This window comes from Camelus ferus, chromosome 23 (genome assembly GCF_009834535.1).
Source record: "Camelus ferus isolate YT-003-E chromosome 23, BCGSAC_Cfer_1.0, whole genome shotgun sequence".
NCBI lineage: Eukaryota > Metazoa > Chordata > Mammalia > Artiodactyla > Camelidae > Camelus > Camelus ferus.
This window is the reverse complement of record NC_045718.1, coordinates 7447871-7475861: the sequence shown is the minus strand read 5'-3', so window position 1 is coordinate 7475861 and position 27991 is coordinate 7447871. Positions and strand designations below refer to the sequence as shown.

Sequence of the window (27991 nt, the reverse complement as noted above, 5' to 3'; positions counted from 1 at the left end):
TTAGAAAGAAAATGGTGACCAGGTTAAGAAAAACTAATGATATCTTTTTTTTTCAGTCTTCTATTTTATTTTTAATGTTAATATCTGAAAAATAAAGGTTAATATTTTCTTTAAAAGGGCCATTTGTTTTCTTATTACTAATCAACTTAACACATGAACTGCCAAACTATCTTAATGGGAAGCTGAAAAGCTGCTTAGAAAAAAAAGGGGTCATTACATTTTATTATTTACTAATTTTTTTAACTGCTATGTGAATGATATTTTTTAAAGGCAAGTTTTCTTGATAAGGTTTAAAATAAAATTTTTTAAGTTTAGTTTTTGTCATTTATGAGGAAATGTATAGTTGATCTCTTGAACAACACGGGTTGGGGCTCTGACCCTCACCTCGAAAATCTGAGTAATAATTTATTGTCAGTCCTCTGTATCCAAGGTTCTGCAATCCAAGTCAACCAACTGCAGACCAGGTAGCTTGGTAGTATTTACTCCTGAAAAATACCCACGTATAAGTGGACCTGCACAGCTTAAGCCCGTGTTGTTCAAGGGCCAGCTGTCCTTTGTGGTCCTCCTCTCTCCATACAATTGCTGTCACTTTTAAGTGGAGAACTATAAAATCGACCAGATGTTCCAAGCTTTGGTGAGTATATTCTGATGTAACTTACTCTCTTCATAACTCTCGCTCTTCTTCATAACCCACAGCTCAGAGCTCAGAACATTTAATATGGAAGTTTTATGGGAATTCAGAGAAAAGAAATTCCTGCAAATTGGCACTTAAAATATTTTTATTTGCATAGCACTTTTGGTGTTAACTTTTCCCAAAGGCAACTCTGAATAATTTTTTCCCCCAAAAGAATCCTGTTTTAAAGCCCTTTAAGAACATGTATTTTTATTAAATCCAGTTGTTTTGATCTTATAATTAAAATTCACTGGAAAAGAATTCCTAACCACATATTTTAAATAAATAATAGTTATACACAATAAGAGGCATTTTAAAACCAATATTAATGATCAAACCTTAATTTCATCTTATTCAAATAATAAAACAGATTTCTAAGAGCCTTACAATTTATAAAGCATATAATAAACTTAAAGTTCTTCTTTAAAGAAATAAAAACACAATTATTGATGTAAATAGAGTTTATTTGGTACACCTATCAATTTCTACAACAACACAAGTGACCCGAAACAGTCCTGCACTCCACGTCTAAAATGATTTATTCAGTTTGGGATTTTGCAGGGCTAGTAAAGAGTCCAGATTTCACAGTATCAGTGAAAACTGTCATGAAATAAATTTCATACATTAGTATTTCATCCATTTTCTATCAGAAAAGAGCAAAATTGCATTGTTAGATATGTTATTTACAATGAAAACTTGGAAGACTTAACAAAGCATCAGTGAGTTTATCAACAGATCTAGGAAACCCCCCGCCCCTCCTTTTAGGGTTCTTTCCCTTTGAAATGAAACTTGTTATAAATCAAATTTACATACTCTTAAGCACCAGCTTGACAATTTAAAGTTTTCTCTCAGTTTTATAAAATATTCCTGCTCTGAAAGGCAAAGTGAAATGTAAGAACGTGAATGTAATTAAACATCACTGGCCTGGATACTTATTGCAACAGTCTCAATGTTTTACAACTATATTCACTTCTTTGAATGAATCTGCTGGCAAGCTTGAAACAAAATATTTGCCTTTTATCTTGAAAAATTCCCTTAAAAAATTATTCCATTTTTGGAACTGTACAGCTGAATTTTTCATTCATAGTGTTTAAATATGCAGCTTGGTCCTTGGACATCATGTTACATAAAGTCCAGCTTCTTGGATAATTTGTTATACAAAACAGTAAAAAACTTTAAACTACCAAGAAATATTACTGATGTTAACAGTCATGTATGTGTAACACATCAGTGTACCTAGATTATCTTGTTAATGGTGCTTAAATGACTAATGTAAAATCAGGTTTTAAAACTTAGAGCTAAGTTTCCATTCTTTACGTAAAAGGGAAAGCTGTAAAAAGACCCTTTGAGTTATTCTATACTTCAGAAACACTGACAGTATTAAGGCATTACTTAATGAACAGACCCTATGCAAAGTACTAGTATGTCTGTGTTGGATAGCTAGTCACAGTTTAAGGCAGTCAGAAGGTTCTTTCATTTTTTTTTCACTTTAAGGCTCTTGCATACTTAAATTTTAATCTATGCAGGCATCAGTCTGTGTAATTTAAATATTTATCAAATGGTCAATTATGGAAATCAAAGCCTTTACATAAAGCTACTGGACAGTTTAGCACTAGATTATAATACCTCTCCCCCAACCATTTTTTTTTCTTAAAAGATGATTCCATCTATCTCATCCCTTTGGAGAATTTCTTCATCATCATAAGCTGGCAATAAAAGGAAGAAAATATAACTCAAATGCATTACAAGATATGTCTAGTCACACCATACCAAATTATATGCAGTTCATCTTTGGAACAACAGTGAACCAAAACCATTTTTTCAATACAATGATTGTATTGCTATAATATTCCATCAATTATATGTGGTCATGATATATTAAATAGCAAGGCTTTAGCCTCATTTACTACCCTTAACAATCCAAATGTTCATTAAATGAAACCAGTGAAATGTAGCTAACTTACTGTTTCTTTTGTTTGAGCACAGATTCTGGAAACTCCTAAAAGTAGAGGAATTTAAATATATTTTTAAAATATTGTCACTTGTGTTCATAAAATTAATATGATGCATGGCAGTGCTAAATTAAATAGAAGCAAAGGGAAAAAAATCTCCTTAGGCTCAGAAACATCTTTTATATATTTTCACTCTATTTACAAAATTAATTCTCACTGAAAATAATCACCTTAATTTCAATAATTGAATTTTGCAACATTTCCTATCAATTTCCAATATAATTTGGTATGTTCAGGGTTTAGGAAAACCTGTCATTTAATATAGTTTTATTTAAACAGTATGTTTAACTACATTATTAGTTTTCTACATGAAAAGTATTACCATAGGATTAATTTTTAATTAACTTCATAATAATTTTTCAAAAGCAAATAAAACATTCACTGATTAAAAAAATGTTGAATGTGGATACAAATCATTTATAAGAACTTCTATGCTATAAGCCATGTATATATAAGCTCCATCAAGTACTTGGCAGACCAAAGCTTTTGAGGGTAGCCTTTGTATTTATGGAAATATGAGCAATGAGACATGTTATTTTCTGAAAGAGTATTCAGTTAATTATTTTTCAAAGTGCTTTTTCTAAGAGCTGGGTGCATCCATAATTGCAAACAAAGACTCAATAACTAATGTTACTCAAAGGCCAGAAAACTTCTGCAACCATCTATTACAAAAGGTATATAATATAATTTGATTTGGGGAGAGAATAGATCAATCCAGTTAACTGTTCCAAGAGACCTGCCCATTATTAATTTGAAAAAAATATGACCTTAAATCTATATGGAACAAAAAGTAATCTGCAAAAGATGTATCCTAAACCTAAACACTGGGTGACTTTCCTGTCATTCATTTTATTACCTAGGTAGAGCAGGACTAGAAAAACAAACAGAAGACCAAAATGGCAAAAGAAAGTAATTTTAAAAGAAAAAAAAGAGGTACAGAAGTAATCTCCCAACAAATAAAAGCCTAGGGAGCAGATAATAGAGAAATACCAAATAAAATCCATACAGCAAGTACAACTTCCTTCATAGTTTAACTCGCCTTTTCCTGACTCTCCCTTGCGCATGTTTACACAGAAGCTACACGGTCTCTCTCTAGAGGGGATACTGCCTTAACCGATCACCCTGAGCCTGTGATATACAAGACGAGAATGTTTCATTTTTGGTTAGTGACTCTAAGGGACTTACCAAAAATTTGTGGGTATAGTATCTTTAGGTCAAGATAAAGGAAGTTCAGTAAGTGATCACATCGATTTCCCTTTAATTATTGCTTAGATGTAGCTTTATTGTGCTTCTAAAGATGTTTCTCACTTAACTGTCAGATCCTCAAATTTATTCAGGAATTCTGTCTATAAATTTGCAAAATAATTTTAAATTGTTTTTGCAGAATTTGAGAAAATGAGGCAAAAAGCCTGATTAACTGATAGTTTATCATTTGTAGATTTACCTGTTACTTTAAAAGATTAAGCAAATGTCTGTTAGTAGCATCTTCTCATTCAGAGTATAAGTTTGTTTTTCTTGGTCTGTCTAATGGGATCTTAGACTTGGAGTGTATCTGCTCTTTATATTCCTATATTCTCCCATTCAGAACAAGAGTGTTTTAAAAAATTACTGAGCCTATTGAGCTATTTTTCTAAAACATTTTATCTTTCAAAACACATATCCTATTAAAGGTTTTTAATTTAAAAAAGTTCTAATGTGTATTGTAAGGCCTCCTACCAATTTAAATTTTTGTATATATAAAATCATTGATTCTTCTATGATCCAAGCTTAAGATATGTTACTTTTTCAATACAGCAAAATTGAATCACATGGATTAAATTGGTGAAGCCTACAGTCATACTAAGTTAGGTAAAGCAAGAGGTTCCGGGGGGGTAAGGCTAAATCCAGGTCACTAGCATCTTCCCACTAATATTCCCATAAAATGATTACTAAACTAAATAATACATAACACTGTTAATAAGTGGAATTTTCAAAAATATTTCAACTGACATGGAAGGGTGGGATCATAAGATTAGTTTTTGTTTTACTAATTACAACTATATCCTGAAAATATTTACATATTTTCAAGCAAATAAACTTTATTTTTCTTAGGATTTTTTAAAAAAGCAACGTTTCCCTAATCAGCAGTAATGCTAAAAGTAATTCAGAAAATAAAACTTTATCACTTGAGTACATTTTATTCATAATGAGGTAAGTTTTTTTATTCTTTCTACAGGACTATGTTATATAGCAACACGGGTTATGGAGATGTTAATTGTGCTTGAGGGTTACTGTGAGCTACAAAAGTATACATGCTCACAATTCCTCTGCTTGTCTACTCCTAAACCACTCATGTATTTACATTATTTCCTAATACCTAAAAAGACAGAAGAATTGGACTTCACCCCCTGCTCTGTGAGTCAGCGTCTCCCCACACCGTGGGGAGGAAGAAATGCAGATTCCTAGGTCCGGGGCTCTGAAGCCCCTCTAGCATCTCGGGTCCTTAACCTAAAGGAAAAACTTACCTTTGCAATCTCTCAGGTTTCTTCCAACTATAAAGCGCCATGATTTGAAAATAAAGCTACCTTGTGCGGTGGCTTTTAGTTCTTTTTTCTTCCTCTTAAATCTTACCCTCACCCATTTAATAGACTTATCTATGTGACTTCAAAAAGGTCACATCTAATCTTTTCGCTCTGATTGACCTACTATTAGTTCCTAAACAGTATCTGTCTAAAACTACTATAGAAATAGTATAAAACTGAAAGAAATAAACATTTATGCTATATTCCACTTAACATTTCTATTAGGAATAAAAAGTTAATCATGTTATAATTTTTAATTTAAGAAGATCTAGAGTTTAAAGAATTCAAGTACGATTACATAATTCTATTAGGTTCTTTACAATTTAAATTCAATCTGAACACGGTATTTTAATGTATCAAAAGTAGCTAACATGTCAAATCCAATGCCTGACAGGGCAAAAAGCAGAATGGTATCAGAAGCAATGTATTTTTTTGGGGTTGTGGGGCTACTAGCTTTGCTGACCAAAAGATCTCAGGTAGATCACAATATTTTACATATTGCTACCAGTTGCCATGAAGGCATTAATATGACAAGTTTAAAAAGAACATTTTCTTGTCACTCCTATAGCCCAAATTTCTCATGAAACACAAAAAAAACTATACAAATTCTAACATTACTTAAGCCCCACTCCCCCTAAACATAAAACCTCTAACCCCCAAGCACACAAAAGTCTATAATTTACATTAACTAGTTTGACTTTTCATATAATAGTGAGGACTTTATAAATCCCCAGTAAATCTTTAATTACATTTAAAGAACAATACATAGAACCTGAAGTTTTATGTGCATGTTATGTTAGACAACCATGTAATTATGAGCAAATACATTGGCATTTCAACAGGTTAACCTCCTCACAAAGAAGGGATATTTGCTCATGAAAATAATGCACTTTATAATGAACAGGAAGTTAATATACACAAATAAAATAGAAAAACTTAATTTCTTACAGACCGGTTAGTGTTGATATGCCACTCAAAAACTGCCTTTCATACCTGAAAGACCTAGCCTGCTTTATTACTTTTTTACACTATCAAAAAACAATGTTTTGCCACAAATGCATAATGGACAAAGAGACAGGAGGCCACTGACGTGTTTACAATTAGAAGTACCTAAAACCTATTTTACAGTTCGCTATAAAAATAGTTAAAATTAATTAAAACAATTATTTTTAAAGGAAAAAACTAGTCTGGTTATAGTTGATTTTCTGTCATATTTTCAGAGTATGAGTGGGGAAGTTAAATTGCTTGAAACATTTTCTGTTTTCATTTAAGAGTATGAAAAAAAGAAAATGTGCCTACATGTGGCTATATTGTTATAAGTCAGAGGAACCTGTCAAGCCATGACCCTCAGCAATAAACAAACAAAAGCAAACCAAACAGACTCCCTTAGCTGACATACTTTAGAATCTCTTCTCAGGGGTTTCCATTATGTTTCTGGTTAATGGTAACAATTCTACAAGTGTAAGTAAAACAAAATATATTTTTCACTGGCTAAGAAAGCTGCTATTTATGTGATTGTAGAAAACTGTTCAAGGAATTTGTAAAAGTCATTCATAATTTAATCAAGTGTGCGGTTTTTCCACCCCCTTGGTATAAAAGTTTACAGACGGGTTTCATATTCTATCACAGTCACACGGTCCAGTGCATTTCAGTATTTGGACATTACCAAAGCTGTCCTTTCCCGATGAAAACACTTACGAAACCTTTAAGCATTTCTCACACGAGTGACATGATAGGGGACTACCTACATTTTGGGCTCTCACTTCTTTTAAGTACAAACATGATTATTCACCAAAGCAAAACTGTCTTGACTGTTTTACAGTGTCCATCAACAAGAAGTTCTCTGTTGGACAGCGGGGGCTACAGTGGATTCTGAAGCTACTTCCCAAGAGCTAGTTTAGCAGACAGAAAGAACTTTGGGCTCATCTTATTTTTCTTTCTTTTTTTTTTTTTTTTGGTGAGATAAACTTTCCATGATACACATACTATACTGTTAACTGTCTTTCATTGGATTAAGATTAGCTAGGAAGTAGCTTCGGATTTTTATCGTGATCACTGATGGCATGGACCTCTTAAGATTGTGCTGGTGCTTACGGTTAAATCACATCTAATGTGAAATTTCGAATTACATCCAGAGCGCCAGTATCAAAGCCACACATATCCAACATGCCTCTGTCATCTGGGTCTGCAATGGTAAAACCATTTGATGTCATTCCACAAACAATCAATTTAGCTGGAATATCCATTTTCTGTAGGAAAAGATCAAAATACATATGTAAAAAATAGCATATAAGCAAAAGCAAATAACCTCAAAAATTAAGACACTTTAAATTCTATCACAGCTTTTCCTTATAAAGTCAATTTTTTTTCCTCTCCATAAAATATGTCAATCTTTTGGGGCCAGACTATATGATCTTCAGAAGAACAGAAAATTAAATGTGTCAACAACCTGCCTGAAATTCCTCCTTCTCTGGCACAGAACACATTCCTGAGCAGCACAGGGACTCTGAACTTATGAAACCTGTCAGGAGATTCAGACATTTTTACAACGCATCAAACACGGGGGGCAATATATGTGGGTATATTATAAATATAAAGAAATACTTCCCTGGAATTTTCAATTTTTGGTCTATGATTTTGCTATGTATAATATCTATAAATGTCACATGTAATAATTTGCTCTCTACAGCTACGATTTAAGGTTATAATAACAGTTTTTAAGAAAAACCAACAATCACTGGGTGTGCACTATATCAAACACCATAATGAGATTTTTAAGCAATTTATCTAAGTTTATCTAAAAGGTAAGGAGTATTTTTAACCACTATGACACATATTATAGCAGTGATATACTATTATGAAATATATCAGTTAGATAATTCGCTCAGGTCCACAGTTAGTAAAAGAGAAAGACCCAGGACTCAGAGCCCAGGCTCTCTTGACTCTGAATTCCGTTCTCTGACTTGTTCGCAAACTTAAGCATATGGAAGGCTCCCCAGAAGGGCTCGTTAAAACACAGACCCACCCCTGGAGCTCCTGATTCAGCAAGTCTCTCCTGGGGCCAGGCATACCCATTTCTAACAAGGTTCCGGGTGGTGCTTTGGCTGCTAGCAGGGGAACCACACTTTGAGAACCACTGCTCTTCATCAAGTTCTATTGCTACTTCCAGTCACAGTTGCCACAGTTCAAGTGCTCAAGAGCCTTACGGGACTAGTAGATGCCACACTGCATAGTGTGGATATAGAATATTTCTGTCATTTCAGAAAACTCAACTGGAGAGCACAGATTAGAACACAGAAATACTCGTAAAACTTAAAACATAGATTACAGTTTGTGTTAATTTTGCTTTAATCACTCAGAAATGATACTTCAGTTTTTCAAGGAGTACACTGAATCATTAAAAAAGTTGTACTACAGTAAAAAAAATGTTTGATCAATCAAAAAAATGCTGCTTGCAAAGGATAATCTTAAAAATGCACAGAATTGGATCTGGTTGAAAATAAATTCTACATGTGCAGTCAATACTTTCTTGTTTCAAGTACTGCTGAGTCCAGAACTGGTGATAAATTCCTATACAAAGGCACAGAACGACCTTCAGTGTCATTTCTTGAAAAATATAGTGACTATCTGAGAATCAAATCTTATTTGGGGTGAGGAAGAATTTTAGAATTTGTTTTTACCTTCCGATACTCCCTCAGAGCAACAGCAGGATGCACGCTTCCAGCATAGGTCTCGTTATCAGTGAACACGATGAAGACATCAGCAGCTGTTCTCGTCCTCTGAGCCCAAATCATTGGAAGAGAGCAGTCGGTTCCACCTGCTGGGATCTAACTCAGAACAAAAACAGGGAAGAGAATGAAAGAAAATGCCCTAGTTCCCATACTGAGTTGTCCGAAATAATTAAATACTTAAAAATATTATTTTACATGTTATCATTTTGTTCAGAGACAATGCGTACACTTCCCCAAAATTTTTATATATTTTTGATTTTGTGCTCATGAGAAAGTTGAGGTGAAACAATCTGTTCACACAAATTTATTAATATCAGACATGACACCAATATAAAATTATTACACACGTTAAGTAAACTTAACAAAATAGTTTCTTACCCGATTCATAGCCATTAAAACCTGTTGTAGGGTCATATCCATAGTCACTGGACAAGGTACCATTTCATCTGAAAAAGCAACTATAGAACAATCTTTTTCTGTTCGTGTGACAACCTGAAAAATTCAATGGCAGCAATTTTCAGTAGATTTGAGGGAAATAAATACAGTATCTTGAATTCATGAAACTTCATCTTTAAAAGAAAATCATACCCTATGATGCTTACTTCTAAACTTACTGTGTTTTGGACCGCACAGTGACAAAGCAGCACAGCTTGCAAAGTACTTTCACAAATGCTTACGAAGAAACTGGTCTTCACAACAGTTTTGTGAAGCAAATAGAATATACATTATTATTCTCATTTCATTACATAAGGAATAAAGCCACAGAAGAGAAGCAAAGAAGCTCCCCTTATGGTTCATTTACTTGCTATTCAGTGACAGAGTCAGGCTAGAACCAAAGTCTCCTGAATCTTGTTATTGGTTCCTGATCTTTTAACGTCCAGTTTCATTAATAATTTCTCTAAGCATTATCTATTTCCTTAAAAATACTGGTAATATTTAATCTGTTGTTGTAAAATCAGAATATCTATTCTGACTTTTCTTTAGACATGCTTTTTTCAGTAGACCTACAGTATTGCGTACACCTAAGTGTAAAAGTACATGTAAGTATCCCCAAGTTTCTATACAATACTGAACACTTTGCATAAAATAAGTGAAAATGTAATTCTCGAGCATATCTAACTTTACAGTTTTGCCCCATAGTGAACATTTTTAGGCTGGCAAAATTCTAAATTGTCTTAGGCATCCTCACCATGCTCATCGCCGCAGCAACGGTGCTGGCGTTGAGGACACTACCCAAAACTCTTTGGTCCATAGAAGCACTGACATCGACAGCCAGCAAGAAACGCTTTCCAATTGGCTCCACTGTCTAAAGAGAAAACAAAACAAAACAATCATTAAAACCAATCAAAGAAATTATAAGTAGATTAAACTTCTAACAAATCGTATTCACTTACCTTTCATCCAAAAGACTCTCTAAGATAAAAGGCCTGATTTCTGACTTACCGATTGACAAGTATTTACAAATGCTTAGCTTTTACTAGAGGTAAAACAAAGGAAATAAGCTGGCCTATTTAACAATTTAAAGAAGTTACCATCTTTTTTTTTTTTTTCAATCTTTCCTCATGAAGTAAACTGGGAATTTCTAGCAAGAATTTTTTTTGTGGTAAAATATAAGTAACGTAAGATTTACTTTTTAATCATTTTAAAGTGTACAATTCAGTGGCATTAAGTACATCCACAATGTTATGTAACCACCATTACTGTTTATTTCCAGAACTTTTTCATGATCCTAAACAGAAACTCTGTACCATCAACAACTCCTCATTCTCACCTCCCTCTGGCCCCAAGCAAGTTCTATTTTACTTTCTGTACCTATTTAATTTGCCTCTTCTAGACACTCGTATGAGTGGAATCATGTAATACTCGTCTGAGTCTGGCTCATCTGACCCAGCATAATGTTTTCAAGGTTCATCCAAACTGTAGCATGTTTCAAATTCTACTTCTTTGTAAAGCTGAATACTCCACTATACGTAGCTACCATATTTTGTTTATCCGTTCATCTGTTGATGAACACTTGGGTTGATTCCACCTTTTGGCTAATAATGGTTCTATGAACATTTGTGTACAGGTATCTGTTTGTGCTCCTGTTTTCAATCCTCTTGGGTGCAGACATAGGTGGTAGAATTGCTGGCTGTTATGGTAATTCTGTTTTAACTTTTTGAGGAACAATCACACTGTTTTTCCACAGAGGCTACACCATTTTACACTCCCACCAGGGACCGATACCCTAGGGTTTCAACTTCCCCATATCCTTCCAAATGCTAGTTGTTTTTCCTTTTTTGGTAAGAGCCATCCAACCAGGTGTGGAAGCGGCATCTCACAGCGGTTCTGATTTACATTTGCCTGATGATTGATGATGTTGAGCATCTTCCCAAGTGCTTAACTGGCCACTTGTATATTTTCCTTGGAGAAACATCTATTCAAACACTTGGCCCATTTTTGAATCGGGTTGTTTGTATTTTTACTGCTGACTTGTATTATACATGTACATATTCTGGACGTTAAACCTCCGTCAGGTAGAAGAGCTGAGAGTATTTTCTCCTATTCTGCAGGTTATCTTTTCACTCTCTTGATAGTGTTCTTTGATGTACCAAAGATTAAACTTTTGATGAAGTCCAATTTACCTACTTTTTCTTTTGTTGCCTGTGTTTCATATTTAAGAATCTATTGTCCAACCCAGTATCATGAAGCTTTTACGCTATGTCTTCTTCCAAGAGTTTCATGGTTTTAGCTCTTATATATCGGTCACTGATCCACTTTAAGCTAATTTTTGTATGTAGTGTAAAGTAACGGTTCAACTTCATTCTTTTACATGTGGATATCCAGCTTTCCAGCACTATTTGTTAACGACCATCTTTCCCCCAATGAACTGTCTTGACATTCTGATCACAAATCAACTGACCATACATGTGAGAGTTTATTACTAGGCTCTCTATCCTATTCCACTGGTCTGTATGTCTATATTTATGCCAGTACTACACTGTTTTGATTACTGTAGCTTTGTAGTAATTTTTAAAATCCTAAGTTTAGAAGTGTGGGTCTTCCAACTTTGTTCTTTTTCAAGATTGATTTCGCTATTTGGGGGCCGCTTAAAAGTCCATATACATTTTAGGATGCGTTTTCTGTTTCTGTAAAACATTCCAAGGGATTGCACTCAATCCATAAACTGCTTTGGGTAGTATTGTCATCTTAACATTATTAAGTCTTCCAAACTATGAACACTGGATGTCTTCCCATTTATTTCTTCTTGAATTTCTTTTCAGCAATGTTTTGTAGTTTTCAGCATATAAGTCTTATACTCCATAGTTAAATTTATTCCCAAGTCTTTCATTCTTTTTGATGCTATATTGTAAATGGAAATGTTTTCTTAACTTTGCTTTTGGATTGTTCACTAGTAGTGTATAGAAATACTGATTTTTGCTTGTTGAATTTATACCCTGCAACTTTGCTGAATCTACTTGTCAGCACTAATGTTATTTTGTGGATTCTTTAGGGTTTCCTACATGTAAGATCGTGTCATCTGAGAACAGAGATAATTTTTCTTCCTTTACAATCTGGATGCCTTTTATTTCTTTTTCTTTCCTAACTGCTCTGGAATCCAATACATGTGGAATCAAAGTGGAGAAGTGGGCATGTTTGTCTTGATCCTAATCCGGGGAAACAATTTCAAACTTTACCACTGAATATGATGATAGCTGTGGTTTTTTATACATGGCCTTTATCACCTTGAGGAAGTTCACTTCTATTCCTAGTTCTCTAAGTGGTTTTCTTTTAATCAGAACGGGTACTGAATTTTGTCAATTGCTTTTTCTGCATCAGTTGAGACGCCATGTAGCTGTCTTTTAATGTGATGTATTACACTGATTGCTTTTTGTATATTGAATGATCCTTACATGTTGAAGAAAAGTCTCACGTGTATAACCTCTTTAATTTGCTGCTGAATTTTGGTTGCTAGTATTTTGCTGAATAGCCATGACACTTTTAAAACCAAAAATTTTAACTTATGGCTCTGATGCAGAATTTCCATTCCTAAAAAAGTTACTTTTAATCAAGACAAAGGAGATCCACTACTGATTATGGGAAAAACAGAGGTCAGAGCACCAGATAAAGGACTCCATAGGACCGCAAATTTTAAATCTTGTAATTTAAAATTTATCAAAATGATCTTAGGATGATTGGTTGCTGCCCAAAAGTAGAGAGAAATACTTTATTCATAAATTTACAATGTTAATTATATACTCATTTTAACAGAAACTAATGAAAAACAAACAGAAATCAAGTTCTAACTGGGTCTTTTGTTTTAAAACAAAATTCAAACCATTACCTTAAATGTTTTGTAAAAAGCGGCATCCAAAGCTTTCAAAACTTCTTCAACAGGGCGCCACTTTAGTTTGCCTCTGAGACCATGACCTGTTTTATAAGTTTCTAATGCAATTAAAATGTGAAATGGATGTATACGAGCCTAGAAACATAACAAAGACAGAAAGTAAATGCAAAATTCAAGTGAAAAATAGTGATTATGTCTTAGATTTCTGTTATTGTAGCTAATACATACATTTCATTAAAAAAAGAGAAAAATGAGGACATACTAATCTTAGATTTAAGAGTCAAAATGGAATGTGGTGTGGCACCTAAAAAATGCACCAACTGCATTTCCAAAATTTAGGAGCCAACGTTTTCAGTTAGTAGTAGCTAACAAAATTAATCTTACCTTTTTTAACAGTTTTTCATTACACAGTTTTTCACATACTAAAGATACTTCTGAATTTCCTGGTTCAAGCACTGAATTAGCAGTCATCTTTCCTAGATTCCTTAGTAATGCAGAAAGAGGCATTTCTTGTAACAAAGCCTTCCATACCTATTGCAATAACATGGGTAGAAATATAAGGAATTGAGGGGAAATGGATCAGTATAACATAGCTACATCAATTAGTAACATAGTCTTTAAGGCTTTTGGGGGGGTTCAGAGCACTTTCTAAATAAAAATTCGTGTGAATTGGTCAAAGGCTCATCAAATAAAATAATCTGCTCTTTATTGGAGTAACAAGTGAAGTATATTTTATGAAGGAACTGCATAGAAGAATTTTATTTATTTATTTAGGCAAACAAACCAACACATTTTCTGCAGTGAATACTTATTGAATGCCAACTACATTTGGGCATCGGACAGATGTTTTAAATAGGCGTTAATTTTAAGACATATTTAAGTCATTTTTTAAAAAACAGTAATGAATATATAGCTACCCTAAATGTGTCCCTTTACTACCTAAGTCCCTCGCACTGACTTGCCTGCTGTAACACAGGACGGTTCACTCACCTCTCCGGACTTCAGGTGACTTGTGAGCAGATGCTCCCTAACCAGTCTGTGCTCTTCTATCAGATGAATGACCTCCAGCTCATCCTTCGTGCGCTTCACTTTCTCTACAGCCTCCAGATACTGTAATAATTTTTCAGTCTCCACAGAAAGTGCTTTTTCTTTATACAATTCATGGACCTCTTTCCAGCCCTTTGTAATATATTTGGTGACAATAGCAAGTCCTTTAACAAATACAAAATTGAAAAGGCAGGTAGGATTGATTACCAGGTAAAAAACAGAACATGTTACTGAGAACACATTATGTGAAAGGCACAACCAGACAACCAGGAGTTTAAACCGAGATGCTACTGTCCATTATACTACAAACACATTTAAGCAAATGGAGTCGACTAGGTTTGCCTATTCCATCATAACTGTTCCAATATGGGACTTTGGAGAAAAACTCCTGCATCTTACAGAGCTGCTGCTGCTGCCTTTTTTTTTTTTTTTTTTTTTTGAGATACTAGCACTAGAACCTTTGGCAGTGCCTACCTCAGGGCCATGATCTCAGAACAACTCACAGAAGTGCAGATCTACCTCAATTAACCTCATAGTCACTTGTCCCTTTTAGCTAGTAAATAAATATGCATTTATAAATTATAGAGATAAGTGGAAATGGACAAGTAGGTAGGCAATTTGTAATTTTTTAATAGCTGAGAAAGTATCATGGGGTGAGCTTTTTTAAAAGGGATTTTTAAATGTGTTCATTTCTTCTATGATTCCTTTCAACAGGTGTAAGAACTTTGGGTTGTGGGGGGTTGAGGAAATTCGGGTTCTAGCCCACACATTGCTATTAAATGGCTGTGTGATTGCTCTAGACCTTAGTTTCTAATTCTGTGAAAGGGGAGGGGGAAACTGAAGTATCAAATTCCAAGGTCTATGGGGGAAAGGTAGGTAAAAATAAATAAAAGAAACAGGCCATGTGATACAATGGAGAGTTGTTAGGACTGTGGTGAACTAAGGAGTAGGCCCTGACAAATGTTTACTGAAGTATTAGCTTAGTGCTGACAAAAAAAAAAAACAAAAACAAAAAAAACAAAAAACCAATGTATTTTCGAAAGAAGGTACAATATGGATTTTTATGTGATACTGGCAAAGGGTTCATTTTTTCCTAAAATATTGTGCAGGTCAAATACATCTGTAAGGCAGATTGAGCCTATGTTCTATTTCTGAACTCTAAATAATATGATCAAAAGTTAATACTAATACAAAGGAACTTAAGTATTGAGACACTTGCTATATTCCAGATTTTAAGACAAAATCTTACACTGCCTTAAATTATTTAATGTTTCATTGGAGTATGTCTTCTATTTTCTCTTTCCAACCAAAATATAACTTTCATAAAGGATGCCTTATTATCTTACTCAAGTTCTAGAACTGTGCTGGCCACACAATAACAGGTACACAATAAAAATTAACTGAATCGCATTTTGACTTGTTTTATCTGTTTACACACATATTTCAGTTACTTATTCCATAGCTTGGAGATTGTTTCCAAATTCTTTTCACTCTGAGAAACGAGGGATCTTTTATGCCTAACATATTGTTATTATTACAAGGTTTCAAAGTATGGGTTCTGCCCTCAAAAATTTAGTACTAAAGAATCCTATGTGTGGAAGTAAGTTTAGGGAATATCTACTAATTTCTCATTTTATAGACCAAGAATTCAAAACCTAGAATAACTTTTTGCACAAATTCACAAATTAATTTTTCCAGTTAGAACTAGCACTTAGGCCCACGTCACCACACAAAGTCTTACCAGACAAATAAAGCTGGATCCCTACATTCTCCTCAAACTGGATCAAAAGTTTGAGAGCAAAAGTAAGCCATGAATATGTTAGGGAAAAAAACACAGGTAAATATGACTTTAGATTGTTATGACTTTAGATTGGACTTTCTAAACCTAACATAAAACAGAAAACTGTAAGAAAGACACAGATACATTTGATTACATTAAGATTTCAAACTTCATTGTGCTAGAAACTCCCTCCATCAAAAAACTTGAAAGCTAAGGGAAAAAAAATGGGGAGAAAAAGCACGTAATGTATATAATCATAAATTATTAATTCCTATACTTGGTATTTCAAGTTCTGAGAACAGTGCCTGTCTACAGTAGGTACTCAATAAATAGCTGTGAAATCAGTGAGTGGCTATAATCAATATTAAAAACAGCAACTCAACAGACAAAAACACAAAAATACAATATAATCCACAAAAAATATAAATATCAATAAGCACATGAAAAGATGAGCTTTTGCCCAAATATACAAATTCAAATAACAGGATGTAATGTTTCATCTCTCATTGGCAAAGATTAAAAGACACTGTTAAGAGTCAGTGTTCAAATGTGTGCTAAGTGGCCATTTTCATATATTTTTTGTGGATTTAACCACTGTAGAAATCATAGAAACATTTATACTAACCAAGTTTTTTCACTGTAGTATTTTTGTAATTGTATAAAAAACCAGAAGCTACTTAAGTGTCATCAGTAAAGAGACTAGCTAAATAAATTATAATATATTCATATAATGGTATATATGCAATTATTTCTACTGACTTGAATATGCTTTTAACTGAAACAAAGAAGGTATATAAAATTTAAAAAAACATTATATATTAAGAAAAATTAAGATTAATATATAACATTTATATACTGATTTCTTTTGAAGGGCAAGACTCCTACTTTCTGCATTACATTTTTCTGTATTATCCAGCTATTTTAAAACAAGTATGCCATTTCTAATAAAAAAGTTAAAATATTAGTGTGTGTATATATATATATTTGCAATAATTTATTGCTTAAATTTCATTTGAAAAAATCCATTTAAAGTAAAGAAAAAAGGCGATACATTAGGAATTACTGAGGAGATGCTATGTAAGAAGACACCATTACACCAGATATGCGGAAGGGAAGGGGAGGGAACCAACACTGCCCTTTACTCTGTCAGGAACTGTGTTGGTAAGTGTTTTAATATATGTTATCACATTCAGTCACAATAATTTTAAGGGTTATTCCCTTTTTACCTTTTTTAATAGATGAAGGTACTGAAACTAAGAAAGGGTAAGTTACTTGGTATAAGAACACAAAGTAACAAGCAGAATTGAAATTTGAACCCATCTGAGGGACTGTCTTTTTAAGTTTCAGTTCTGGTGCAAAAAAACGCCAAAATTTGGACATGTACATTTTGCAAAAGTTCACACTTAAAATTATTCCTGTGCAAAAGTTTTCATCTCCCTTTAAGAAGGACTAAGTAGTCATTGCAGATCCAACTAACCTCTCAAAAGTCTCTTCCCAGACACAGAAAAACTGCTCCAAGTTCCTACATCTCCTGGCTGGCTGACTGGAGACAGTTAACATCCTGAACTGTTAAGCTCAGCACCATCTCAGGCAGCCTATAGGTTCCATGGAACATACGTCCTGGGAAGGCAGGGAGGGAAATAATAGTAAGCGGCTAGAGCAGGAAGCCTGACCACCGCCACCTACTGGCCAGGAGCTGCTCTGCTCCCTACAGCTAAACACGTCTGTGCAGCTTTCATACTCCATGATCCAGGGCGACATTTTAAGATTTAGAATACTAACCTGTAAATCTGTTATTTAATTCTTGATTATTAATGTCTAGATGTTTAATTCCAGGTGAGCATTAAACATAGGAATTAGTCAATCAATGTGTTTTGAGAATGAAAGACTATTTCTAGAAAGCATTACGCAGCTGTCTTACGGCAAATAAAACTTGGCTATTTATCAGACGTCTGCGTCCTGCTCCCGCCGAGGAAGAGCTTATGCTTACCTTCACTGGAAGGTTTAAGATGCGACAATCTTAACAAATCTTTGTGAGACCAGCCATTTCTTTGTTTATACTTTGTCACTGCCAGGGCCAGGGCCATGCCACCTTTCTCATTGTACCAGTCTGCTATAGACTTCCGGAGCGCACGGCCCCACATGCCACATTTCATGCTTTCCTTGAGATCTTTCTTGAACTGGATAAAAGTGAAGAGGTGTGTAGGAATGCGACAAACTTCAGAAACAGCTCTGAAAGCGGCTTGCTTGGTGCTCCTGTCGGGACACTGGGAACAAATGGCGAGGGCGAAGAGCAGAGGCTCCTGCTTTGCGGTTCTGCCTTCTTGACTGAATGACTTTATTTCCTGGACCACTTCACATCCTCTGCCATCTTCAATCAACCTAATTAAAGCTTCAGCATTCTCAAGGCCCAGCTTCTGTTCTTTGATATAGTAAGTCCCACCTTCAGACCCAAAACATAAGAACCGGTGCAGGCGATTCATGTCGGTGACTTGCCACACATACCCGCCCTCAGAGTTGGCCACCTGCTTCTCGTGCAGCGGCTGCATCTGGCTTAGCGATTCCTCCATTTTTCTGTCTTTTAGGAAACCTATCAAAAAGCAAAATGTTATTGTAGCTAGATAGAAACAATAAAATTATAAAAAGGAAAACTATTTATTAATCTATGCATATTGAAATCTGCCATGAAACCTTTTAATTTAAAAATATTTTTTAAGCTTGGTAAGTGGTGGAATGACAATCAGAAGCAACAAGGAAGGAGTCACATTTCTGAGGTATAGTTTGTTGCTTCAGGGACTGAGCAGGCAGCCTAGCACTGGGTCTGGAGGAGCAGCTGGAGGAGAATAAAAGGGGCAGGGAGGGCAGCAACCTCCGCCAACACAAAGACTGGGAGCTGACACTCCCTTTCCTCCCTGAATAACTGTGTGGATGCTTTTGGTTGTGTATCCAACATCCATTCCTTCCTTCCCCCTTCGCTTGTTTCCTCTCCTTGGTAGGAATATCCTTCAGGGGAGGCTAGGCCTTTCTCTAGCCCCAAGGGATGAAGCTTGGCTGCTCTAAGCCAGTGGTTCTCAAACGCCGTGCACATCAAAATTACTTGAAGTGCTAGTTTAAACACAAAATGATGGGTTCAGGTACCACCCTCAAAGTTTCTTTCTTAATTCAGCATGCCAGGGGTGAGGCCTAAGCACCTGTACTTATCACAAGTTCCCAGGGATGCTCAATCCTCTTGCCACATGGCTGGTATCAGCACTGGGCAAGTATCACAACCCCTGCCAGTGAGATGTGGTAAGCTGGCGGGTAATACTTCTGAAGTTTTCTGCACTCTTAAAAATGGCTTGGGCTCTTAAAAAGGAATGTTCCCTTTCTGCCTTGAGATATTCATTTGCACATGATGCCTGGAGTGGGGTCAGCTATCTTGAGCCATTTGGGGAGCGTTTAAGAAGACACACTAATCTGAAAGGATGGCAGGGCCAAAACAAAAAACAAAAAAACCTGGGTCGTTGATACCATCAAGTTACCTAGAACTGCCCTACTTACAAATTTTCTAATTTCTCGTAAGTGTATCCTTATTGTTTAAGCTATATATAAGCGTTCTGGTACCTGTAGATGAGCGTATCCTAACTGATGAACACCCTGTATCAACAGTGCTCATTTCTAGTTTATGTCATGTGTAACCACCCACATTTTCCTCCTTCCATTATCTCTGAAGCTACTAGAATTAGCTGTCTGACAACAAGATTCCCTTTTCTCTTCCTAGGGGAGTAACCACAAACATCTACCACTTTCCCAGTCCACGGCGAATCTTACGACAGTGGAGTTGCCTGCCCTCAGGTCTCCTGCCTGTACCACTGCCATGCACTGGGCTTCTCCGCATGGCAAACAACAAAACCCAACCAACAAAAAAATCCTCAACCAGCACTGAGTGCAAACTATGTGTAAGACATGATTTCTGTTCCATTAAAAAGACTAAAAAAGTTTTTTTTCCTGCCCTCAGGGAAACTACATTCTATTTGGTGAGGTAGAAACTTACACACAGTACAAAGCAAACTATAATCAAGTGCTTTAGCAGAGAAGTACTTTTAAAAAAATTATTTATGTTTTTTTTTTCTAGCAGAAAAGTACCTTGAATGAACCGAGGAGGACAAAATAATGCTGTCTCAATAATCCAGGAAGACTTGTGCAGAGAAGGCACACTGAAAAACTGGTAAATAAAGTTTGTGGAAGGCACTCCAGGAAGGGGTTTCCGAAATCTTGCTCTATGTATTTACATTTAAGAAAAGGAACTAGGTATACCGCAAAGAAATGTTGACAGGTAAGGTGGTAGCTTCAAAAGAACACCGGTAAAAAAAACCTTTATTTTGAAGCTGATACAAGCTTGAGCATGTTTATATACCACGGGGAAGGCTGAAGAAAGAATCCTGGTGAATATTAACAATTAAAAGCTAAGAAGAAAAGGGCCCTTGAAAGGAGAAAGAGAAGGGGCACACAGACAAAGAAAATCAGGAGTGTGTGGTGTCACTGATGACAGGGAAGAGAATTTCCACGAGTGAATGGCTGGTAATGTCAAATGCGCAACAGTCAAGTAAAATAAGGCCACAGGAACGCTGAGGAAAGGCAGTCGCAGTCGGGCACTGCAAGACACAGCTTGAGCACAGCCAGGTTAGGAGGGAAGCGGTGAGGAAGAGACTTCGCAGGTAGACTACTCCTCTGCAGAAACAGTTACAAAGGGAGGGTAAGAGAGGAAGCAGGCGCTAAAGGGAACATCTTTTTACCTTTTCAGATGAGGATGCCGAGGCTGAGGTTCAGAGTTCAATCTGGAGAGCTGAAGACAGAAAAGGGTTGTAACTCGAGAGGATGAGATCCCTGGAAGAAGCTTTAGCGCATCCAAGTTGAGCACGGCCCACTGACAGCAAGAGAGGTAGCTCCTTCACTAAGGGCAAAGGTTATGGGTAAAGATATGTTCGAGGGAGAAAGAAGAGCAAGGAAATTGAGGGAGTTTCCCCCGTGGGGAAGTCTGGTGAGTAAGGAAGCAATGAAACACTGGGTCTCAGAGAGGGGAACACACAATGGTGCAGAGACAAATGCCTGGGAGAAAGCCTCACATCTTCAATGTGACTGAGGGGGACAGTAATTTGAATTGTGTTGGAAATTACAGTGTCAATGTTCCAAATAAAGCTCCGATACAAAGCAGTTTACCTTAGTGCCGGCCTAGGCCTCAGGTGGTGTCAGAGATGTAATGATCGCACTTTATTAGTCATTAGGGACTGATTTATAGTTACTGGGCACAGCACAGGTGGAAACTCCTGGTGCACAGGATGACACATTTTCTATTTATTCTCACCCCCCTTTTTAATATGACATTTACCTTTGCCTTTCAATCCAAAAAGATTCACAGGCTTCTCAAAGATTGATAACATCAACTGTAATTCCAGTAGAAAGTGTTATGCTATTCTGATCTTCACACTGCATTTGACACTGCTAGCCTCTCCTTTACAAAGATTTTAGAAAAACACACTCTTTCTCTGGTGTTATGTCAACCTGGCTATTAATTACTACTGCTCATTAGTTATATTTGTTAGATAAATAATTTTGAAATGACATTCAACTGTCAGATCATACTAATCACATCAGTTTTCCTGCACCAAGGCCCAAGTGGTGAGATTTCGAGGTCCCCAGTACAAACCCCCAAATCCCTTGCTCTTCAAGTTCTTTCCCTTGTATTATTCTTCGTGAGCATGTCCAGCTAACATCATTGGTTCCTTGGGAGCAGGGACCAGGTCTTATTTGTGTATCCCTCCTCTGCCCTGACAGCACCATTTTAAAGTAATTAGTAACACATACTTGAGAATACCTAAGCAGCATTCAAGTTGATTTCCTGAATCATTTGTCTAAGAATTATGCATGACTGACTTTTCTTTCCTATAACATATTTATTTTGAAAATAAGTCTCAATGCATCCAATTAAAAATATAATTCAAGCCTTTAAGACAAATTCTGTAATCAGAATAAAACAGTAAATGTACTATATGCAGGTAATAGAAATACAATCAAGAAAAATAAAACATGAAAAAGTTATAAAGAAAAAGTAATGAGTACTGAGTAAAACATAATTTAAGAACAGTATTTCCTCTGTAAGGTCTTCTAATATGTTTAATATTAGCTATTCAAGTATCTTTTGTTGATACAAAAGGAGCAAAATTAATTTTTAAATCTAGGAAGGAAGCCTAAAAGAGAAATCTCTAAATGTAATCCTTATAATTCTTATTGTAAGAAATGAAATTACTTATTCATAGCTGTACCAATGGAATCTTCCCTTTGCATATTATATTAATGATAACCCTGACCTCAGACCCTCTCAAGACTTCTGCAGGACAAACTGCCCACCTTTTCATATGCTTCTGTGAATATACTTCCCAGGGTACAACATAAAACCGTAGAACGGATCACATCGTTAACAGCTACAGCACCTCGCTACTTGCTCAGAATCAAATTTTTAAAGTTAAAATATAAAAAACAGAATGGCAGCATGTCCCAAGCTACTCCCTCTGTCACTGAATGTTGATATACAAATTAACTTTAAAACTGGCTAGGTGAGAAGACATGATGGTATAACAAAGAATATCTGGTTTTTGTGGGAAGCACAGACTATTGGGTATAAGACAGGTTACAAGGACACACTGTACAACCCAGGGAATATAGCCAATACTTTGTAGTAACTATAAATGGAGTGTAACCTTTACAAATTATATTAAAAGAAAAAAAAGGAAAAAAAAAGAATATCTGGTTTTGCCCATAGTTCTCAGGCAGAGCTTAAAAAAATCACTCCTGGGTTTATATCTGAGAAAAACAAAACCACTAATTCAAAAAGATACATGCACCCCAATATTCATAGCAGTGTTATTTACAACTGCCAAGATATGGAAGCAACTTAAGTGTCCATCGACAGATGAATAAAGAAGATATGATGTGTTTATGCATGCTCGTGCATGCACACGCACACACGTGTATACACACACACACATAGTGTTAGAGCAGGCAGGTAGCTAGATATGAGCAGAGAAGGGGGAACACAGACCAAACGGCAGGAATTGGGCAGAAAGGAAGGGCACAAGCCAAATGCAGGAAACCACACATCATGTAAGCAGCAGGGGTCCTTGGGCAGAGAAAGAAAAGCAGGAACCTTGGGGCTGATAAGGAATCATGCTTTTTAGGGTGACAAGTGGCTTGGAGAAGAACAAAGAAAGGTGAGAAAAGGCAGGAATTTCTAGTGTCTGAATGTAACCTTCTGCTCATTATGCCCTCATTTCAATAAAATTAGCCTTGCAGATCAGAAGTACCCATCATGCACCAACGCAATGATACTTCCGATCCAGACAAAATAAGGACAAAACTCCCTCCTCCCTTTGGGAAGGTGGAGTTGGGATGATAATCAGGGAATACAACCACAAACCCTTCCCTCCCCAATGAATATTCCGCCCACTCATTTTTACACCCTATGTAGCTAACTTGCCAAAGAAACTAAGGGCAGCCGCTCATCTGAGCCTGCCCGCTCTCCCCCTGAGTGTACTATCCATCCTTTAATAAATCCTCACTTTACCTTTTTTAACCACTACATCTTGTCTGTGAATTCTTTCTGGGATGGGACAAGAACCTGGAACACCGGTTGCATCTATCAGCAACAATAGGAATACCACTCAGCCATAAAAAAGAAAGAAATTTTGTCATATGTAGCTACATGGATGGACTTGGAAGACATTATGCTAAGTAAAGTAAGTCAGAGAAAAACAAATACTGTATGATATCACTTATCTGTGGGATCTAAAAAATTCAACAAGCTAGTGAATAAAACAAAAAAGAAGCAGACTGCAAGGTCAATAGAGGGGTGCTAGAGGGGTGCGGGATTTTAAAAACAGGGTTATTATATGGAATTATGTGTGGGAAACTTTTTAAAATTGTTAAGTACTCTAGAATTTAAATAATCTTTCATTCAATAAAAAAAAGTTAATTAAAAAAACCCTTGAAATTTCCTGATTGACTGAAGTCTTTGTTATGCTAATGATGTGGCTCATTCTGGGCCTTCAGACAGCGTTACCCTAAAGACTGATCATTTGATTAGGTTAGAACTCTGGCCGAGATCAACTTCCCAAAAGGGAAAGAAGGCAGGAGACCGACCTCAACCACACGGCTAATGATTTAATCAACCATGCCTACTTATGAAACCCCATACATGTACAGCCAAGCTCAATGGAGATTCCTGGTTGGTGAACACTAACATGCTGGGATTCTACAACAGAAGAAATCCCTCTGCTGCTTCCAGACTTTGGCCTGTGTGTGTCTTCCACTTGCTGTTCCTGAGTTGTATCCTCTATAATAAAACTAAGTGTAAGGATAGTGCTTTTAGTGAGTTACGAGTCATTCTAGCAAATTATTGACTCTGAAGGGGTTATGGGAATCCCTAAATTTGTAGCTGACTAGGTAGAAGTGTGGGTGGACTAGATCCTACTTGAAGCTGTTATCTGAAGTAAGGGCAGTATTGTTGGTGGTCATGTCCTTTAACTTGTGGGATCTGATGCTAATTTTGGAAGTAAACTGAGTTGAACTGAATTATAGGACACTGAGTTGATGTCAGAGAATTGGTCTCAAAATACAAACACCATAGGCAAAAGTGACAAAAGAAAAAAAGACTAGACTTCATCAAAATTTAAAACTGTGTTTCAAACAATACCACCAAAAAAGTAAAAAGACATCCCACAGAATGGGAGAAAACATTTACAAATCATATATATGATAAAGAACTTGTGACTACAATATACAAAGAACTCATAACTAAATAATAAAATGATAACCCAATTAAAGAATAGACAAAGAATCTAAACAGGCATTTCTTCAAAGAAGATATACAAATGGCAAATAAACACATAAAAGGATGCTGAGTATCACTGGTCATCAGGGAAATGCAAATCAAAACTGCAATGAGATTCCACTTCACACTCACTGGGATGGCTATACTCAACATGAAAGTGTTGGTGAGGATTTGGAGAAATTAGTAGCTTCATGCATTGACACTACAATGTAAAATGATGGATCATATGACAGCTCTATATTTAACCTTTTGAGGAGCTGCCAGAATGCTCTCCACAGTGGTAACGGGTTTCTTTTTGGGGTGATGAAAACTGTTCTTAAATTAGATAGTAGTAATGGCTAACACAACTGTGAATATACTAAAACCCACTGAATTAGATACTTTAAAAACTAAAAATTGGCTGGGTGAAATATCTTTGGGAAGTTATTTAAATAGTCATTTTTTGTATTTGTCTTTAGAAAGCAATCTGAGATACACACAGACATATATATTTATAGGACCTTAATTTCTTCCTGCCTCACCTGCCATCATCTCCCTCCTCAAAGCTTAAGCTCCACTGTGGGTGGTTAAGCAGACAGTCGGGCAGTGAGTGAGGTCAGAGCCTGGTTGTCAGCTAATCCATTCCTAAATAATCAAGTGTTGTAAATCCAGATTAACAACAACAACAAAAGATAGATAATTCTTCTCCCAGTTGGCCTGCCTTATCCAGTGCTGCTCTTAAAGCACACTCCTCCAAAGAAATTTAGTACAGCTAAAGTTGTATTCAACTTCTATAAATTGAACTTTAAGGAAGAAATTAAACAGATCACAATATTATTCAAAGCACGGCCACTCTTTGAAATTAGTTGTGGAATATTTCATACATTGCTCACTTCTCTTTTTCCTTACTTTGAATGCAAAATCAGTGATGGTTAGTAATAGCCCTTCTTTCTGCTTCTTATTCACTGGAACTAGAATATTTATAGTATCTTCACAGCGCTAATAATGTATCACTTCTAAGGATTCCTACATTGAATCCTTACAAGTGATATATTATCAGCACTGTGAAGATATTATATGTCCTACATCTTGGATGTGCACATCTAAATATCATTCCAAAGTCTCTTTATCATTTGTTATTGGAAAAGGCTACCTTTCATCCCAAGAGGCCAGCAAGTTTGCAGCTTACTCCTTTTTAAATGAAGTCAAAGCTGACTGCCTTCTATGAGAGGGCAAGACAGTTTAAAAGAAACAATACTGCAAAAATTAGGGCCACAGATTCAGATAACTGTATCCCTCAGACCGGTCATGGACATGAGTGGACCAAGTCAAGTGCGATGCAATAAAAAGTGGTGAGGAACTGCAGCAAACACGACTGCATGACATCCTGAAGGCACGTTACCTTCAGCTAACCGGCTGCCGTGTACTATGGGCCCCGTATTGCCAGAACTTCTCATTTTTCTCAAGAACCCAGAAATCTGGATTTTTAGGTGAACTCTTAGGATTAAAAGTTAACAACATAATTCAAGAAATTTGACTACCCCTTCTCTTTTCTGATTACTTACAGCTTGTGTCAAGGGCTCAGTTTTTAGTTTTCTCTTTCTACGATAGGCACCATGGTAAGTGGGGTACAGATGTTAGTTCTGACGCATTTATTTAGCACTGAAAACACTTTCAAGTTCACAGCAATGTTACAGATAAAAAAATACCACAAACTGCTGCAAACAGTTCTGAGCTCTTGATGACATTTATTCTAGGTATGGTTCATAAGGAAATATGGCTAGACTCCCATGCCTCACAAAATGTCCCATTAAAATATACTTAACAGAAGCCCCCTAGCTTGAGGACACAGTCTACAGCGCACACAAACTTAAAAAAAGTTTCAAAATTAAAAAAAAAATCTAACACTTGATATAAACTTTGACTTTTACTCCATAATACAACCATGCTTGTTTTAATATAGTTGTGTTCCTTCCCTCAGTAAAAATTATGTTTACTTTGTGGCTTTACATAGTCCTGTAGCACAAGGCTCCCTTTTTTCAGGGCACAGGTCGCCTGTTCGAAAAGTACAGAATCAGAGTTTTATCCACTAAAGCAATTTTTTTTTCTGGAAGCCCAGGGCCCTTCTTGCAACTCAGAACTTTAAGGAGTGATGCGTTAAGTATCTCACTCTTCAAGACTTGAATCCAGCCTTAGCATACTGCAAGAGCCAGAAGAACGGGGCGATTTCGGGATTTAGTGAAGACAGCCATTTTTGGTTTAACTCAGCCTTTAGTCTCAGGACCACTGCAAATGTTTTCGGATTAACATTACATTTTTAAGCCTCCTTTTTCGTCTGAGGCATTGCGTCCGCTTTTACTAGTCTATCAGGCCCAGGGATTCCAGGGCAGATTTCTCTCCTCTCCCTCGTCACTCCCTCCAGGACAAATTCGTCTTCCGTCTTCTCCCGAAGATCCTTCTTCCCCAAGCCCAGATCCCGGCAACGCCTCTCCGCGCAGGAGCCGCGGGAGGAGGAGGAGGAGGAGCGGGAGGAAGAGGAGGAGTAAGCGGCCCCGGCGCCGGCCCGCGGGAAGCTCTCGAGCACGAGCAAGACCAGCGGCCCCGTCTCCGGGAGGCCCGGCGGAGCGAGAAGCCCGTACAGAGATGCCGGTTCCGCCACCAGCCCGGCAGGGCGCGGAGGCGGGCCGGACACGGCGCCGGTTCGGCGAAGCATCCGCTCCGGCCTCGGCCGCGGGGATGCGCGCTGAGGGACAAGGGAGGACCGGCCGATCCCTGCGCGTCCCCGGGGCCGCTCAGACCGCACAAAGGGCCCCAGCCCGCCGCCCGCCGTTTCCTCACCTCTGCCTGGCGGCCGACCCTCCGAACCCGACGCACCACCGGAGAAGCCGTGCGCCGCGCCGCGGAACAACGACGGGCGGCGGCCTGAGGGGCGGCGAATACTCGGCCTCCGCCGCCACCGCCGCCGCCGCAGACACCGCCGCCGCCGCCCCCGGGGCCTCCGGGTTCGGCTTCCGA

The 27991-nt window shown here is 36.8% G+C and overlaps 1 protein-coding gene across 1 annotated transcript; it reads right to left on the bottom strand.

Moving 5' to 3' along the window:
- Window positions 1–1119: 1119 nt before the first annotated feature.
- RO60 (Ro60, Y RNA binding protein) lies at window positions 1120–27970 on the bottom strand. The gene is made up of 9 exons (XM_032466784.1): window positions 27815–27970; window positions 18122–18721; window positions 14295–14515; window positions 13689–13835; window positions 13302–13439; window positions 10167–10283; window positions 9356–9469; window positions 8927–9073; window positions 1120–7495 (listed from the first exon to the last, which is right to left on the bottom strand). The coding sequence occupies exons 2-9, from the start codon at window positions 18699–18701 to the stop codon at window positions 7343–7345; spliced, it is 1617 nt and encodes a 538-aa protein (XP_032322675.1). The 5' UTR covers window positions 18702–18721; window positions 27815–27970; the 3' UTR covers window positions 1120–7342.
- Window positions 27971–27991: the final 21 nt, after the last annotated feature.

Excerpts from the sequence above, each read along its gene's own strand:
- RO60 (XM_032466784.1), bottom strand. The coding sequence starts at position 18,701 with ATGGAGGAATCGCTAAGCCAGATGCAGCCGCTGCACGAGAAGCAGGTG. Across the intron at positions 13,440-13,688 it reads ATGAAAAACTGTTAAAAAAG|GCTCGTATACATCCATTTCA; the intron begins GTAAGATTAATT and ends TTATGTTTCTAG. Across the intron at positions 7,496-8,926 it reads CTCTGAGGGAGTATCGGAAG|AAAATGGATATTCCAGCTAA; the intron begins GTAAAAACAAAT and ends CTTTTCCTACAG.